General features: G+C 40.8%; 1 protein-coding gene across 1 annotated transcript in view; it reads left to right on the forward strand.

Moving 5' to 3' along the window:
- The window catches only part of hmcn1 (hemicentin 1), a 94,440-nt gene that overhangs the window by 44,652 nt on the left and 37,054 nt on the right, over positions 1–12,734 (forward strand). The window contains exons 17-32 of the mRNA XM_030432871.1: positions 990–1,181; positions 1,266–1,361; positions 2,744–2,871; positions 2,989–3,133; positions 5,250–5,362; positions 6,327–6,486; positions 7,412–7,577; positions 7,951–8,078; positions 8,289–8,540; positions 8,884–8,979; positions 9,194–9,388; positions 9,894–10,024; positions 10,803–10,950; positions 11,132–11,258; positions 11,800–11,954; positions 12,079–12,357. Of these exons, the coding sequence (XP_030288731.1) occupies positions 990–1,181; positions 1,266–1,361; positions 2,744–2,871; positions 2,989–3,133; positions 5,250–5,362; positions 6,327–6,486; positions 7,412–7,577; positions 7,951–8,078; positions 8,289–8,540; positions 8,884–8,979; positions 9,194–9,388; positions 9,894–10,024; positions 10,803–10,950; positions 11,132–11,258; positions 11,800–11,954; positions 12,079–12,357 (2,511 nt within the window). The remainder of the gene's footprint in view (positions 1–989; positions 1,182–1,265; positions 1,362–2,743; positions 2,872–2,988; positions 3,134–5,249; positions 5,363–6,326; positions 6,487–7,411; positions 7,578–7,950; positions 8,079–8,288; positions 8,541–8,883; positions 8,980–9,193; positions 9,389–9,893; positions 10,025–10,802; positions 10,951–11,131; positions 11,259–11,799; positions 11,955–12,078; positions 12,358–12,734) is intronic.

Below are 12,734 nucleotides of genomic sequence, written 5' to 3' on the forward strand. Positions count from 1 at the left end.
TCACTGGTAACACTGTCCGTGCCTTTTCTTAAGTTAAAAGCATTGACAACTGCTACCAAATTTAGCTCTTGTTAGCCAGAGAAACAACAATGACATTATTCTGAATGAACCAACAAGAGGCTGCTGCTGTAAATAAACACAAAAAGAAGGTGAGGTAACTAAACTTCTGTAGTTTTTAAGCAGTAAGCTTAACAAGGCTGCTCGTGCCAGCTAGCTAGCTAGGCTGGCTTTTGAGCCCACCTATTACTCTGCATTGAAGGGCTGTGTTAGCATTGTTAGCTAGCTCCTGTTGGCTTGAGCTACCACAGGGAAAGCCTGTCATTTTTCCTTTACTGAGCTGTGTGTCGTCTCTGAGGCACATTTTAAGAATTAAAACACTATAGAGGTAACTCTAATTTAACTAGCTAACTGCTGCTGCTAACACTGTCATTTTTACTTAGATGTTAACTGATAGACAAAGGTCACAGACCCACCTAGCTAATTAGCCAGCTAGGTTAGTAGCATGTGTATCTTTGTAATGATAAATACATATAAGATGTTATATTCAGTGTCTGTTAACTGTTTTCATGTACAGCAGCATTAGATAGTTGGTTCAGAATTACTTTTTTTTGGGGGGGGGTACATTTTTCATTGCCCTAGCTAACAGGTGCTAAGCAGCTAATTCTGATAGCAGTTGTTGAGCATGTGAACATGGGGCATGAGATTGGCTGAAAGGTGAGCAGGTAGAGTGGAAAAGGACAAGTGACATATTGATACACATATTTTATCAATATTTATCCATGTACTGTAAGTATTTTTTAACAAATGTTCATCTAATAAAAGCACTTTGGAGGCTACACATTACATAAAGTTTAAAACATCTGGTTCTTAAATCTACAGTTAACCACCTGAGCTAACATGATGGACAGCTTGATTGTCTGTGGAATGCAATACAGATGGATGTGTATCCCCCTTTTGACCTTTGCCATCTTACACCTTGATTGCTCCAGCCGTTCCCAAGTTCACCCGAGAACCATCAGATGTGGCGGTGGAAATCGGCTCCAATGTGACCCTGGTGTGCCTCGTCCAAGGTCACCCTGAGCCCCAGGTCAACTGGAGGAGAGAGGATGGACTTCCCCTTCACAACAGGCATCGCGCACATGGCACTGTTACACAGAGCAGGGGAGGTCTGCAGATCACCGGTGAGTTATTTAGTGGTCTATTTGTATACAGATCACACATGGAAATACTTTCGATTCATGCCTAAATATCCATGTTTCTCTCAGGCCTGTGGGTAGAGGATGAGGCGATTTATGTCTGTGAGGCTCACAACCACTTTGGCAAAATCGAGGCCCAGGCCAAAATTACTGTGACTGGACTGGGTAAGTGCAAGATTTGAAGAGTCAGCCTCTCTGACTCTGAATATTCAGATCAAAAAGAAAATCCTTAATCCTCAAATGAAATGAGAACTGCACGGCAGTTATTTCAGAAAAGCAGCATGAATTATAATCTTTTCCTTATTGCACGCATTATTTTACGATTCATAGATTCATTAACTTAATAACTGCCAGTGGGAAATGAAACATGTTTTGCATGCAATAAGTTTGGTGGAATGTGAAAGAATACAGAAGTGCAGCCGAACTGGGACAGCGCTCAGACAGCCCTGTCTGCTGTGTCCTGCTTTTGCACTTCAAAGAGCAAAAAGTACAGACGCACTCTCACACGTGCTTACATTCCTTTTTGCGTACCTCTAATCAAAGATCATATGGACTTTCCATGTCTACTTCTTTTTCTAAAAACAACATACAGTACCTTTGAGTGTCTACATCTGTCTGCATGTCTTTTGGGATGTGTGCCTTTCTGTTTCAGTCTTTACACTTGAGTGTGAGTTCATTAGCACATTTCAGTGGGTGTGTTTGAACACATGTGCCTTGTTAACCACTGTTTCTGTTTCACCACTTTCTCTGCAGTGGAAACACACTGAGCTCCTATTATGTGGGCCAAAGGTTAGAAACCACAGACCAAACCAGATGACATATATTACTGCCCCACTGCCCCATTTCCCTACTGACAATGTTGTCTCAGGAGAAAACACGCATCCAGATGCACTGAAGTAGCTTCTTTGGACAATAGTGGATATAGAGAGAAATTCAGTTGCCATATCCCCACCATGTATGTGCATGTGTGTGAGGTTGTGTTCCCAGGCCAGTGAGGGTGGTCATTCAATTCCTGACAACACCCTGTCGTTTATTGCACCCCCCACAGATGACATCAGCATTATCTGTGTGAATAGCCAAACCAAGTGATGTCACATGTCATTAAGTTTGTGTGATGGTGTACGTGTTGTGTAGAAATATGTCTGTATGAGGGAGGAAAAGCGTGTATTAATACCTTGAGCAGCTGTGGAAAATGTATACTGTATATGCTGGATTCCGAATGTGTTTATAGCAACCAAGCGTTCCCTTCACATCATACTGTAATAGTCAAAACTAGCACATGTGCTTCTTTTGAGTTTTGTTTGTGGTAAAGACCTTTGATCGTTAGTTTATTATTTTTGTCAGAAAATGTTTCAGAAAATAAATACAACCATTCTCAGTTGGGTCAAAACACCAAATGTGAAACATTTGTGAAATGTAATGCATTATATGACTATCTGGGACATGTTAGATTATTTGGGTTATTTTTTGATTGTATGCTGACAGACACACAAAGGTATTTGACCTTTGACATAAGTCCTGTGTAACTGTCTCATTGATATTTGCAGTGTTGCCGGTCATTGCGATGAGTCCAACTATGCTCAATGTGATCGAGGACCAGCAGGTGACTTTGCCCTGTGTGCTGCTGGCTGGGAATCCCCTGCCTGAGAGGCAGTGGCTGCACGACTACAGCTTGGTAAGGACAGGACACAGAGAGGAAATTTATATTCTTTAGATGTCTTCCATGTTTTATTTACACCTCAGTTAAACAACTTGATTTCATTTGAGCCTGTTTGATCTACAAAACTTTCAGGTGACCTCAGACCAGTATGTGACAGTGAGGAAGGATGGCAGTCTGCATATTGAGAGAGTCCAGCTGGACGATGCGGGTGACTACACCTGTTTGGCTGAAAACGTTGTTGGGGCCACTAACCATACCACCAGTATCACTGTCTACGGTAGGGTGTAAAAACATACATTTGAACGTATGTCATCATAAGTGGTGAAGTTGTATTCTGAAGATTGAAACATTGAAACAATCCAAGTGGTCTGGTGCTGTTTATACACCGACACTTGGTAAAACTAAACTATGGTAGAAGGTCCTTTGTGTAGAATGTACTGGCATCCAACATTGAGGTTTCTGATTGCCCTCAAGCCCCCAGGAAGAGCACTGAGCTTTTATAGCTAATTTGACATATTGGCCAAATCCGTGTCAGGACAACATCACCTGACGTACACTCGCCCAAAGTAGACTTTCTCCCATAGACGTGCGTTGTGACAGAAGCAGCTGTAAAACAGTGGCTACAATTATTTTTGCCACAACCTCTGTGTAATGACTCGTTCCCAACCAGAATTTGATTTGTTCTGTCCGAAAACATTTGTCTAGTCTAGATGAGCCGTACAATTAATTATTTTAATCCCCATTCTAAACTGGAAGTTAACCAGCTCTCAGGCATATGCATTCATTTGAGTAATTTCTTTTCAATGTGAAATGTCTTTTTTGACTTAATGCACAGATAAGCATCTTTCATAGGAATGAACGGGGCCTCGCCTGCAATGTGGGATTCAGTTTTCCTTAATATATCTATGCTCGCATCTCCCTTCCCTGCAGTGGCTGCTTAAAATGCAAAAAAAAACCACAAAAGGCCCTCTCTATAGCCAGTGTTTGGTTTGTGCTTTCTGGGCTTACATAGAAACATGGTGGACTCCCTTGAAGAGAACCCACTCCCTCTGTAGATATAAAAGGCTCAATATATGGTAATGAAAATGACTCTTCGTTTCAGGTGATTATACACTACTAAAATAAAACAAACTTGCACATTTTTTAATCCGTTTCTGCTGATAGAGCGCTATATATCTTACACACTGGACCTATGATTCCCATGTTTCATTTCTCTGGTATGAAGATTTAGAATCTTTTTATGAAGTGCACCCTCTGTCAATTCTTTCTCTCTAACTCTGTCACTTCCTCCATTTCTTATTGCCCCTCCGAAATGTTTCCTTCACACTACAGAAGACTCTTAACCTCATGAATAGGATTATCTTTGAGGTTGCGTTCAAACCAGCAACAGCTGAAGGTAATGGCAGAGTTTAGAGCACAGTGTGAGGGGAAAAATGTGTTCTCCATTTGCACTGCTGTCAGTCATTGCCAAATTCTACCAGCTTAAATAGGAATCGTCTGCAGCATGGACATAAAAACACTGGTTCCCTCAGTGCTTGAAATTAGGTCAGTCCTTTTCAGACGTACATGCACAGAGCACCGGACATTTACACTATGTAGGTCAGAGTATAGTCAATTTGTTGTAATCTATTAGAAATACTTTCCACACAACCTATATAATGCTGAGTGCATGCACAGTGCAGATAAAGGACCACCGTGAAATACTGGCTCATATTGTGTACACTGTCTGTGATTTTCTTTGTTTAGCTCAATCACATTTTTCATTTCCAAGAAGAGAGAGAGCGCTGATCTTTTTTGCAGATTCCTGGGTTCATAACAAGCAAAAACAGGACAAATAGGGAAGGGGAGGGGATGGACAATAAAGGGATGAACAAACAAGTGGAATATCTGTACTTGAAGATGCATTACGTAGTTTTGGAGGATAAATTTCGAAAGACAAAGACCTTCATTGAAAGATTTTTTTAAGCCTGAACAAACTAAATAAACAAACTCTCTATGTTTTCATGACTGAATAAACTGAATCAACAAACTGATGTTCAGTGACAACACAGTTTCATACAGTTTACTTTGGCGGACCCTGCCATCTTTGTAGCTTCAAACAGTGTTCTGTGGACTTTATTTTCCTCTGAGAGCAGCTGTTTTTTTTCACTTTTGGAAAAAATTAATAGAATAAAAGAGTTTGTTTTATTACCTCATTAATATTGTAAATATTAAAATTCTCACATGGAATTTCTTCCTGTAAAACTACATAGTGCCCCTTTAATGCTGTATGCATATTTAAGTATAGGCCTTTACCAAATGCACAGTATATGCAGAGCACAAAATACTTGATGAATGTATCTATGCACAAAAAAGACATCAAGGACTAACTGTGTCTTAATTAATGTTTCCAGTGATTCCTACCATTCAGTATGGCCCTCAGGTGTTCAGCACAATCGAGGGCACACCCATCACTCTACCCTGTCGAGCCAGTGGAGTACCTACCCCAGAGATCACCTGGGCCAAGGTATGTACTGGCAATGCCTCTTTTAAGTAAGCAAAAAAAAAAAAAGAGGCAGTACTCGCAGTGGTGTGCTATTTCCCTGCTGCAGTGGACTTTCAATTTATCTCTTAAAAGTATGTAGTTGAATCTAGAAAAAGAATGCAGGTCAAAGGTATAATTGCCAGATTTTTGCCAAATCTCATCAGCAAGACATTTCATGATGTTTCATTTAGAAACTTTCACCCATGCACTAAAACACTACCTGTCATTTTGAGCAGTTATGAGCTCAACTTGAAGCTGTGTTCCTTAACTACAAGGGAACAGGTCCCTGTGTTTTTTGGGGTCAAACGGTTTCTATGTATTTTTAACACAATACTTTATTGAAAGTCTCTGGCACATGCTAGAAAAATGCCTGTCTTCAGGTACATGTGTGTGCCTCATGTGCTGCTCCGTAGAATGTGCTCTACTTGTGACCATTGGCCTGTACAGTGTGCTCAGTCTCTACACGTGCACTTTTGCGTGTAAGTGTGTACTATAGGCCAGTGTGTGTATGCGGACGGTCCCTCCCTCTTTTCCATCTTTGACACTAGTTTCTCGGAGTTGTAAAAGCGATGCTGTTAAAGTGAACAGGGCTACAGGGACACATGAAACCAGACCCTGCTAAGTTTTGCAGCAGCTGTGAAGATGTGATTCCCTCTGATTCCTTTGCTCTTCTCTGTAACATCAATCAAGTCAAGTTCACATCTGACATCACATTTGCTTCGTGTTTGGGTTCTTCGTTTGATTGTATAACTGTTAACATTTTTATTCACAGCCCTTTTATTTAACAGCACAGAAGAAAATCAAATCATAAATTCAGGAACATTTTGCAGGTCAAACCACACATCCTACCTCTTTCTTGGACTCCAGTGTCAAGTGTTAATAAAGCTGAGTTAATGAAACAAACTCTGGCCCCTGCCCTTCCCTGCTTCCCTGATTTGTTTTGTAGGGTGGGGAGCTGGTGTATGTGGGTGGTCCAGCCTTCTCCCTGGATTCTGACGGCAGCCTCCTCATCACCTCCCCCTCTGGAAATGAGACTGGAGAGTTCATCTGTACAGCTACCAATGCTGCCGGCTATGCCTCAAGAAAGGTCCAACTCACTGTCTATGGTAAACCTCATCACCAGCTAAAGTCATGACATAATTGGATTAATACTAAATTCATTTTGAGACATTAGTATAATTACTATGATCATTACCAAGAAGTCTAGAAACATCTGCAGCTGGAATACTACATTTCAAGTCATGTCACTGTGTTGGATTTGAAAGAAGTTAGAAGTTAGATTTCCTTGTCTTCTTGTCTCCTTGTCTTCTATAAATCAGGTGTAGGTACTACATGAATACTGTGAAAGTATGAAAACACTCAAGGAACTGAAAAATGTACACACATACAGAAACTGTGCCTTCAAATGAGCCCTCTGGACTTCCAAAAAGTTGAAAGTTCACAACCATACGGTCACCTCGCTCGCCTATGATCCTGAAAATGAGAATAAAATGGGATCTAATGTCCTCCGTTTTAGCGAAATGGTTTTTTTAACTAATGTTATTCTTGAAGCCAATCACCAAATTTTTAATGACAGTGCACAGGTGGTCATATTCATGCCAACATTTGATAACAATTGGCTTTGCTCAGCACTTCATTGTCTCAACTTTACTATCAGTTTTACTTTTGCTACTGGCCATGTCCAGCGGTCAACCTCTCCGATCACCTCTGTGTTGGAAGGGATGGAGGATTTGGTGTTGGTTTTCAGAAAATAGACACTTTTAAGTTTGATTGTTTGACACTTTTTGATTTACGCAGCTGGTATTCAACACACACGAGGGACAACACATTGTATGAATTTGTTCTTTTTGAACATAGTCATGTAAATGCACACTGAGCAGTAGGAGAGGAAGGAACAATACCAACACACTCTTGGTATTGTCACCAACTTGAAAATTAGAATCACTTTTCGTCAGCGATTTTTAAAATTAACCCTTTGATTGCATCTTTTGAACTGATTCGGTGTTTGCGTGCCTGTGTACGTATTTCCAGTCCGTCCTAGAGCCAACGCTGGTGGCGCTGGAGGCTTAATAGGGCCAATGAGAATGTCAGTGATTGAGGGTGAGGACGCCATTTTGCCGTGTGAGGTCAACAGTGTTCCACCTCCAACCATCAGCTGGGCTAAGGAGAGGCAGCTCATCTCGCCTTTCTCTCCCAGGTAAAACACACTGTAAACCACTTTCAGCACCCAATGAATAGTATTGTCTCTTAACTATCAATCTGCCTGTGGTAAAATCATACCCTGCCTGTAAAGTAATAGAACTGTGGTGATGTTCATTGCTCATAGCCTCAGGGTATAGGATGACTGAGTAATCATATTATACTCTGTGATCTGTTCTACCTACTGTGCGCCTTCCACAGTGGCTATAATTGTGGTTGATGGTGGATTAGTAAGAATTACTGGAGTATCTGTTGACAGAAATGACAGAAGCGTAAGAGTGAGAAAATCCAGAGTGTGTGTGCTTGTTTTGCATTTGGAAGCTTTGCAAGACTCAGACTGTCATTGCTATTTGTGTATGTGCTCCTTCCAGGCACACTCAGCTTCCCTCAGGCTCGATGAAGATCTTGGAGACCAGGGTATCAGACAGTGGACTTTATGTGTGTGTTGCCTCAAATATTGCTGGTAATCTAACACAATCCATTGAGCTGAGTGTTTTGGGTAAGTAAGATCACAAACACTAACGAAGATTTAAAAATGTGATTATCAAGGGAGCCTGATAAGCAGCAGATAAACCTTTTCCAACTTTTCTCTTACTATATTGTATATTTTTTAAGTATTATTAAAAATAGATCACATGATGAAAGTTGCTACATATAATAAAGTTGTTAAATTAAACCTTGAATCTGGTCGTCTGTCATCTGCCTGCAGTGCCTCCAAGGATCCAGGCTGGTCCCAGGGTCATGAAGGTACAAGTTGGTCACCCTGTGGAGCTGCCCTGTATGGTGCGAGGGGTCCCAGAACCCACCCTCACCTGGGCAAAGAATGGTCAGAGGTACCCTGTATCGCCTGATGGCAGCCTGGCATTGAGAAATGTGGGGCTGAATGACGAAGGAACCTACACATGCACAGCCATCAGCATTGCAGGCAGAGACGAGGCTCGAGTTCAGCTTCTGGTGCAAGGTTGGTTTTCAGTTGATGTCTTGATCAAACTGGATCTCACTGTGTTCATTATGAGTGTTAAAAATGTTTTCAGAGTTGTGTCTGTCTGTCTGTTAAAGTCGGATTAAGCCAAAGTTCTGGCTCTCTTGTTCCTTTAGTTTTTTGTTTTTTGTATTCCTTGTCATTGCAGTGTTAAAACACAACTCTGATTTTAAATTCTTAAAAAACATTACTGTATGCATTAGGCATCTGCTGTATGACCACTAATTCAATACAGTAAAGCTTTTTAAATATGCATACTAAAACTGTTACAGATGCTTAATAGTGTGCATTTGTCATTGATTATCCATTTATGTGTTTTCAGTGCCTCCTGTCGTTGAGATATTGGAGCCCCCCTTCAATAGTCCTCTGCAGGAGAGAGTTGCAAACCAGCGTATAGCATTCCCCTGCCCAGCCAAAGGTAACCCAGCCTCTGAAACTATGAAAAAGAAGATGGCTGAGCATTTTGTTTAAAATAAGTAGGAAAATAAGACTTATGTATGATATGTTCAAGTTCAAAGTGACATTTTGTGAGTCAAAGTTAGCTATTTGTAATGCATAAAAGCATACACTATATTTTCATAAGTAATGACCATATCAGTGCAACACATATTTCATCTTCTTCTCTCCATCAGGCCTTCCTAAGCCAGTGATTCGGTGGTTGCGTAATGGCCAGGAACTGACGGGTAATGAGCCAGGTGTGTCCATCCTGGAGGACGGTACGCTGCTGATTCTGGCCTCAGTGTCACCACTGGATAATGGAGAGTACGTCTGTGCTGCTGTCAATGATGCCGGATCCACTGAGAGGAAATACCAGCTCAAAGTCAATGGTGATTGACCAAAGTCATTTGATGTGCACTTCAGTAAAACATTACTTTAAATCTTACAATTTCCCAAAAAGTTGGGAGGCTGTGTGAAACTTGAAATAAAAACAGAATGCAGTCATATTGAAACATTCTGTGTTTACCAACAATGGTTTTACAAAGTCTTCCTGAGCCCATGTAGTAAAATCATTTATACAATTATGTTTCACAAAGTGAAAAGTGGACTAGGACTGAGCCTCTCGAAGATGCTCCTTCATACCCACGCATGATACTATCACCTGTTACCAATGAACCTGTTTACCTGTGGAATGTTCCAAACAGGTATTTTTGGAACATTCCTCAAATTTTCCAGTCTTTTGTTGTCCCTGTCCCAACTGATTTGAAACATGTTGCTGGCATCAAATTAAGAATAAACATATGTTCATCCCAACTTTTCTATGGAATCAGAGTTGTACAGTTTCCCTACACTGATCCTGTGGAAACTAACACTTAAAGCTTGACACCCCCACAGTGCCCCCAGATTTCCGTGACGGTGAAACTCCAGAAAATGTGTCCTTGGTCCTGAGCCAGTCCACCAGCTTGGTGTGTGATGTCACAGGAAGTCCTACGCCTGTTGTCACCTGGTACAAAGATGGGACTCCTGTAGGTGAACTCCGTTTGAATAAGTGTTAACACATATATTCCATATAAACGTTTTTACAACTGTAAGAAGTAGATCAAATGTTTCTTATTTTAAAAGCAAACATAAACATCAAAGACACAGTCAGAGAGATTGTGTAACATGGTGCCTTATAATTTGCCTAACCTATACTTAAACTGTGGTTTAGTAAGTCCTCCACAACCATTGGATCACAAAGCTTCACATCCAAGGAATGATGAATTATAATGACCTTTCCTGTCATTTATTAGTGAAAGTTCTCATAAAAACCAAATTAGGTTGAGGCTATACTTTCCAAGAGAACAGACCTTAAACCACCATGGTGAGAGAGAGAGAGAGACCAGCAGTGGTAACACTGTAATCTCAAAATAATCTTGATGAATTGATGTGAGAACAGAGAGTTAGCACACGCTTAGCCTTTTGTTCCCTCAGCTGCTACGCTAATTTATCCTGCAGATGGAAAAATCAAAGCCCTTACTTCAGTCTGCTAATTATGAGCAATCTCAGCAAAGATACATTGCTCTGAGCAACAATTTAAGACGTTTCATGTTTTGTATGCTTCTTTAATTATATTGCTCAAATGAACAGGTCTCTGACTTTCACACAGATTTGTAAACTGCAGCTTTTTTTTGTTTAAACCGTTTTACTGTGATCTCTTACAATTTGCCCCATAATCACTGTCAGACAGTATTCCCTAAACACCAACATATGCTGTTGTTTTTCCCTTTGTGTTTGATTTCATTTATTTATGTTGATTTACAGTTAGTTGCCAGTAACAGCATCCAGATTCTTGATATGGGAAAAACCCTGAGACTACTGAAGGCAGCTACAGCAGATGCTGGCAGCTACAGCTGTAAAGCCATCAACATCGCTGGCAGCACAGAAAAGGACTTCTTCCTGGATGTACTGGGTGAGTAGAGCATTTGTGTATGGAAACTCCAAGAATAACAAGGAAACATCTGTGTGCAGACTTGTAAACAAACAGAACTTGAAATTAACTCCACAATAATGAAGGTAGCTTTCTCATTTAATCGTGATGAGTTTGTCATGAGTCAGCTGATATACAATGATACTCTTGCTCTGTGTCCCAGTTCCCCCGACCATTGAAGGATCAGGCACTCCTCAAGATGTTTCAGCCATTGTCAAACAGGAAATCAGTCTTGAGTGCAAGGTGCAAGGAGTGCCCTTTCCGACAATCAACTGGTACAAGGACAGGAAGTAAGTGACTTCTGCTATTAGGAGCTACAAATTTAGGATATGTTCCTGGATCAGAACATGCTAAGTCTATCTAATTAGTATGCACAAGATTGCAATGTGATTGATTCTCCAAACAGTAGAGCTGTATCTGTTTCCTTTGACAGTCATGGGATATTCAAGAATGGCAGAAAACAGAAAAAAACCCTGTTATTGGTAGTAATAACTTGACTTTACACAGGAAATGAACGATGGTCTCCTGTGTAACAGTCTTGTGTTTGAGTCATCCACCCATCTTGTCCTCATCCTTTCTGTGGAATTTTTATGCTGTGTTTGTTGCCATCTTAAGGACCATGATGTTTTCCTCCTTAAACAACTAGTTTTTCTGTCTAAACCCGGACAATGCTGCAGCTGTTTAAGAGCCTAATGTAACGTGTAACATAGCAACAAGAAGGTGCAAACAGTGTTCAATTCAGTTAAATTCAATATGAGAGTATTTACTGTCCACATTATGATAAGAATGAACAAACAACTAGAAAAAACTGTGTTAAACTTTTGTTTCTAGGCTGGTGTTTCTAGGTGATCCAAACCTGGAGGTGACTGACAAGGGTCAGGTTTTGAAGATAAAAAGCGCACGTCTTGGGGATAAGGCTCGCTACCAGTGTAGTGTCATGAATACAGCTGGTAAACAGTCCAAGGACTTCAACCTCAGTGTGTATGGTGAGTGTGGATTGAGACAGATCTTACGCAAAGCCGACTCTCTATGCAGTAAATCTACAGTATGAATGTATCTACAGCTGAATTACAACTTTCTGATTTTAGTAATTTTGTTTCATTATCCCAGTACCTCCGTCCATCAAAGGTGGGAACATAACCACAGAGGTCACAGCCCTGCTGGACACAGTGCTAACACTTGAGTGTGAGGCCCGTGGAGTGCCACTTCCCACCATCACCTGGTACCGAAATGGAGAAGCTATCCTTTCCAACCGACAGGCTCAGTACATGGAGCGAGGTCACTACCTGAAGATCCCTCGGGCACAGGCATCAGACGCAGGCCAGTACACCTGCAAGGTGACCAGTGTGGCCGGGAGCGCTGAGAAGACATATGAACTGGATGTCTACTGTAAGAACCCAATAAGTGATGATCTGCACACATTTCTGTTTCACTGTGCTGTCAGTCTGAATCCAAAGCTTTTAGAAACAGGTCTTAACGATGTGATTTAGAAAAATCTAGAGCACATTTTGACACTAAATCAGGCTGTCAAATTGTAGGAAGTTAGTACGTTTCTGAACTTAAGCTCCCATTTTCTCCGCATTTGCAGTCTTTTACATATGTGCTGAGCTCTGAAGCTTATTATTCTATTAATCAGAGCTTTAAGGCATTTGGTTTCACTCACAAAGCTGAAAGACATTTATAGCAGTTAAGAATAATTTCAAACAGCTGTGGATAGTTGGCAAACAATTTAATAGAAAAAAATTCTTGATCCTTGAAGAGCACAA

The sequence above is a fragment of the Sparus aurata genome, chromosome 11 (assembly GCF_900880675.1).
Source record: "Sparus aurata chromosome 11, fSpaAur1.1, whole genome shotgun sequence".
In the NCBI taxonomy this organism is placed as follows: Eukaryota; Metazoa; Chordata; class Actinopteri; order Spariformes; family Sparidae; genus Sparus; species Sparus aurata.